This window comes from Thalia democratica, chromosome 4 (genome assembly GCF_965202585.1).
Source record: "Thalia democratica chromosome 4, ktThaDemo2.hap1.1, whole genome shotgun sequence".
Lineage (NCBI taxonomy): Eukaryota > Metazoa > Chordata > Thaliacea > Salpida > Salpidae > Thalia > Thalia democratica.
In genome coordinates, this window is record NC_139168.1 from 35,420,605 (window position 1) to 35,426,604 (window position 6,000).

Sequence of the window (6,000 nt, forward strand, 5' to 3'; positions counted from 1 at the left end):
GAAAACGTTTGAAATAGTTGCGGTTTAAAACCGAGACCTAGAAATGATTTGCTCACTAAATTATGCAGAAAGAGATAGAAAATGTATATCCACGAGGTAGATTTTTTTTAACGCTATCATCTATTTATTAATGCTAAGTTTCACAAGCTATTAATGAAGTCAATCTTTTAAGCATAACAATTAATTATAAGTTGTTTTTTTTACAATGGTTAGTGATACTTTAATATTTGCTTCTGTTGCACAACTTCTGCATTTGGTTTTATTTTATTTTCAAAATGTTATTGTTAATTTTATTTTAAACAAGTTCGGAACAACGATTCAACTAGTTTTTTTATTTATCATACTCTTTATTTTTGATAATTGTTGAAATATTTTTACCCACATTTGTATTATTTACCTAACATTAATTATTTGGCTTATTAGTTAAAAATGCTCCTTAAAAAATTAAGAACTAGACAAATATTAAGTAGAGACATAAACATTTTAATTTAACGTTTCTATATGTTTTACCTACAGTAGCACTAACTATGTTTTCTTTAAATATTGTAAACAAATCTATAACTAGAAATCAGTTCGTTCATTCATGTATACTATAATTTGATTTATAACTCTATATCTAAGCTAAAAATTAGTAGAGCATTGTATATATATTTAAAAACGATTTATTTTTTCATAAGTACAAAAATCTTCAAATTCATAGAATCTATAAAAATGTTCTTTCTATACAATCTGAAACAATTTAGCCCAAATAAGTTTTGATTCTAAAGATTGTTTCGGAAGGTTTCTAGCTAAATCAGCAACAAGCATTATTGGCGTATTTTTTACTAAATGGTCTTCATACTTTTTATCGAACGACTTTCTGTTTAAAGTGTTAATACTTGATCTAATAAAATCCTGTTTTACTATTTTTTCTTCCAAATGTTTTATTAACTTTTGATTTTCTCTTTCAGATTTTTCGAGCTTTTTAGCAGTAAGTAAACTCATGTTGTCTGTCAAAACTTTCAACATCAACCTTTCCTCGATTTCATTCACATCACGTGTATTCTTAGAAATACTTTGAGATTTTTCACTTTTTTGAACTTTTTTAACTTTATAATCACCTTCACATTTATCTAGAAGTAAGATTTTTTCCTTGATAAAGTTTTCCTGTTGAATAGATAAGGGAAAGAGGAGTTTTTCTGCTTTTTTTAAATTTAGCTTTGAAGTTAAAAGCTTGTTGTTATTTTCGTGTGAGGAGTTTTTTCTTTTTAACAAACTTATTTTCTCATTGAGATAGATTTCTTTTATAGGCATTTTAAATGGTGGGCTTTGGTTTCTTAATAACTATCTAAGGTTCAAGTTTTAAAAGTTTACTTTTTATAGTGTAGTAAAAGTTAAACAAAACTAGATAGTTTAAGAATTTTATGAAAAGAGTTAAAACTAAATTTTCGATCATAGAGTTTAAAGATCAAAGAGTAATATTTTAAACTTAAGCTCAGAATAAAGACTTATCTATAAAAAACGTAATTTAATCAAATTTAAGAAAATGCTATTTGGCTAAAGTTTTATGTTATAGAAGTCAACAAAAAGATAAAAATATTTACTCAAACAATCCTTTATTTCGAAATAAATCCTTTAAAATCCGTAACACAATCATCAGTTTAGGAATGATTACTATTTTTAATCAACTTAAATACAAGTTCGTTAAGTGTTTCCATTGTAAGAAAATTTAAACAAACATAAATGTACATAATTAAACTTCTTTAAATTATATTTAAGGTACTGTTCGTGCATTTAAAATTTTGCAAAGTAAACTTAAAAAATCAATTATTTCCAAACTTAAGTTGACCATGTTAAAATTTAAAAGCATAAATAAAATAAAAAAATTTAACTTGTAAAAAAAAACATTATAAACCAACGGTTATATAATACTTTTATTTTAACGATAGTAAAACACTAAAAAAAAATTTATATGAGTTATAATTTTTACTTTTATTAAGGTATGTTAACTACAAAAAATATAACTAAAACATGTGACCTACTTATTTCTAATATAGTTTCTAAAAGAGAAGTAACTTAAAATATTTTATAATGTATGCTAACTTATTTACTTAGTAAACTAAACTTTTAGAACTTATATAAGGTTTGAAAAAAACTTTTTCAAGTATTTTTTATGTATAACTTCAAATAGAAAAATTTCAATATTTCTATACTCTAAATCAAACTGTTCATGTCGGTTTAAGCTTTTTAATTATGAAAAAAAAAAATTAACAAATTATAAATTTTTTCTTCACAATTTAATAGAAAAAAAGATGAGCATTAACAAGATTCTAATATTGAATGTCCTAATTATACTTAAATGGTTTAAGTAAGCACATTAATATTTTAAGTAGAGATTTTATGTTAACTATAAATTATTAAAACATCTTAATCAGCAAAGTAGAATAAACTTAATAGTAATAAATAAAATATAATTTACTTTAGTACAGAAAATTTGCATTTACAAAAACATATATTTAACTAAAATGATCCTAAAATTCAGAACGCAAATATTCTATTATACTTGAGTTTTTAAACAAGAAAATGGTGTACTTAAAAACAAGCAGTAAATGTTTTAGTAGAAAAAAGTTATTTAAACTGCTTCACGTTTAGCAACAATTTTACAAAGTTCTACATTAGCTCCCAAGTTTAACAATGCGTGAATCCAGACTTCTTGTTTTGAAGACAGCTTGTCTAAAGGCGCTTTAACTTCAACTATTTTTGATTTACCTGTTTTTGGATTCCAAACAAAAAGGTCAGGCAGACCACTCCTGTCAAAGTCAGAACAACACAGAATTCGCTTTATCACGCCACTCAACACCTTGCTTCCCATGCAAACTGCAACTTCAATGGCTTGTTCCGGTGAACTGAAGATATCCCAGCTAACACAGCCTCCATTCACCTCATAGTTTTCACTCCATACATTTTTTATTTGCTCTTCACAATCAAAATGCTTGCTCTTCCAAGCTTCTATGAGTGAAATGCGTTTGTCTATTTGGGATTTTCTTGACTTGTAAAAGTCCGGAGTCCTGAAATCAAGAGGTAGTGTTTGATATTTATGCCTAAAAACATCAGGTACTCCAGGAAGGTAAATGATGTCCCACATCAATAGGCCAAGCAGAGTCATGAAAGTAGTTCCTTCTTTGTGCACTCCATTGGGATATCCTTGATCCCTGTAATGTAAAACTGCAAGCTCTTCTACTGAGCATGCAACAGTATCAGCTCCATCTTCCCTGATGAACTGCATAGATTTGCTCTGCATATGCTTTGAAAGATAAACTCCTTTAATTTCCACAACTGGAGCTTCATTTTGAGGCAGAGTGCAGTTCATGTCAGTTATGTTAATAGTGTGATTATTTTTTCCTATAATCTTGTTGTATTTCCGTTGAAATGCAAGTTTATAGTTTTGAGTAATAGAAGGATCATCAATACCTTTCATTAACCATAACTTTTGTAAACTTTCATTTTTTAAGTGAGAATAGTTTATAATCATTCTTTCAAACCAATAACCTCGTAATCTAGAGGTTTTATATTTTTCCAATAGCTTTTCTATATGTTTGTTTGCATCTGAATATTTTTTTAATTTTTCTAAAGCTTCAACCTTCACGTTTTGAATTTTTAATACTATGTAAGGTACAGTACATCGACGAGCAAATCTTGGTAGCGATTCAGAAGTACTAACAACTTTACTGTCAATTATTTTTTCATCATACTTTGTACACTTCACTATTGCAGCAGTAAAGTTTGAACTATCTATGTAGATATTTATCAGTTCAAGATCAAAAGAAGCTTCTTCATATTTAATGAGTTCATCTCTACTATGAAACAAAGAGTTTTTAACAAATATTTCATACTTGGGGTACAATACTTTACCCATGTTATTTAAAAGCATATTAACTAACTGACCTGGTCTACGATTTATAACCTTTACTTTTCCTGTAGTAGTTTGTACTACTGAATTTTCTTGTAGTGCACTTCGTACAGAATGATAAACAAGCTGACATCTGTCAAATACTTTTCGTTTTTCTGTGACCACAGAGTAGCAAGTTCCAATAATCATCAACATTCTATCTAATAAGCGTGATCTAAAATTAATAGTCTTGGAATTAAAGAAACTTTTAGATTTGTCTGAATTACTTACACATTTTTTAACTAGAAATATTGTTTCTTCTTTCCCTTTATAAGAAAAATTAAGCCATTTACAAAGTTTTGTAAGCATGTCTTTATTCATTAATTCAAGGTACTTATCAACTTCTAATTTTTTTGAAATATTAGATATTAAAAAGCCACTAGCTAGCAACTCATCAGTTTCAGTTTTAAGGTTCTTTTGAGTATAAGAAGCCAATTTGTTTTCATGAATCCATTCTTGTTTACGTTGATACAAATGAACATAAAGATCTTGAGATGATGGTTTTAGACTTTTAAAATCTGTTATAGCTTTTGCATCAGTACCCTCAAAAAGTTTCCAATCTTCTTTTTGGAGCATTATTGTGTTTATTACCTCTAAAAATACACTGTGAGTTCTTGATGGATTATATTCAACTTCTTCTAGTTTAACTACAGTATCTTCTTTACTTCCTACACAACCATTTATAGCTACAGAACTCTTTGAAGAAGATTTTTGAAATAGTTGCTTTATTGTAGTTTGAACTTTGTCTTTCTTGCGTTTTTTAACTGCCAATTTTGGAGTTATAAAATCACTATCAAATGAATTTATTTTACGTTTTCTTTTGTTAGGTATATGTTCAACATCATTTTTGATGTCTTTTTGTTTAGAGCTTGAACTCTCACTAAAACTTGAACCATTTTTATCTAATTTTTTATCCGCTACTTTCCCATTTGAAGAAGCACAACTAAAAGCTTTTCCATTAATGCTTGTTTTATTTTGCAATTTTAATTTGGGAGTTGTTGCAAGATTATTTTTTGTTAGAGATTTAGGGTTTCTTTTCTCTGTTTTTAATTGTGATAGTTCTTTTGAGTTCTGTTTTCTTGATAGTTTATTTCTAATAACTGCTTTATCTTCTTTATTTTTAGTGTACTGACGCAATTTTAAAGTGGACTTTTTAAGAGGTGCAAAATCATCATCAGATTCACAACTGTCAATTAAATTGACTTCAGTCGCTTCCAAAACACCATTACTCTTATTAGTTTTAATTCTTTGTTTATTACTATTGTTACCTCTTATTTTTTGCTTAATACTATCATTATCTGTTTTTGATAGACGCTTTACTTTCTGGATGCATTTTGAATTAAGTGAAGCAGTAGATATTATTTTAACAAAGGTAGTAGGTTGATGAAAAAAACCTTTACTAGTCCTCTGTTTGATTTTAGAATTAGAAGTCATGACCTACTTAATTTATTCTATATGTTTATATTTTTTAATCAATAAAATATAAATTTAAACATATCTGAAATAATACAAATTTAATTTTTTTAAACTATAAACTCAAGTTTTAATAGCAGAATCAATTTTCATTTTAACTGCTAATACATAGAATTACAGAAAATTAGTTTATTTATCTAAAAAAAACAACAAACTCTTTTTATCAAAAAAGCAGGGCAGCAACTTTTTTTTCTTAAACTTATCTAACTAACTTAAAGATAATTCTATTTTTTAAAGGAAATTTTAAGCAAACAATTGTGAAATATTACAGTGAAGTCATTTAGTTAAGGAAATAAGTCAAGAGTTAGCCTCTTTTTAAAAGGTCATAAGTAGAATTTGTTTGAGTTGATGCAGCCAATTTAAAAAAAAATATGATGGAAAATAAAAATAACTAGAAGAAAAGCAAAAATACAAGAAAAAAATTATTTACTAATAATCAAATCAGAGTTAACTCTTTGAGTCAAAAAATAGCCCTACCTTAAACTGCCTTAAGTAATTTTAAGTTTTTTTTTCAAATACTTTTTAAAATATGTTTTGCTTATGGCGCAAAATGCTTTTACCTCACGTTCATTTTTCTTTTTAATAAATAAAAGGAATGT

At 26.8% G+C, this 6,000-nt stretch overlaps 1 protein-coding gene across 1 annotated transcript; it reads right to left on the minus strand.

The window, feature by feature from the left end:
* Positions 1–2,491: 2,491 nt before the first annotated feature.
* LOC145833309 (fanconi-associated nuclease 1-like) lies at positions 2,492–5,362 on the minus strand. Its single transcript, XM_082940494.1, has one exon. The coding sequence runs from the start codon at positions 5,360–5,362 to the stop codon at positions 2,612–2,614; it is 2,751 nt and encodes a 916-aa protein (XP_082796620.1). The 3' UTR covers positions 2,492–2,611.
* Between the last annotated feature and the right edge of the window lie 638 nt (positions 5,363–6,000).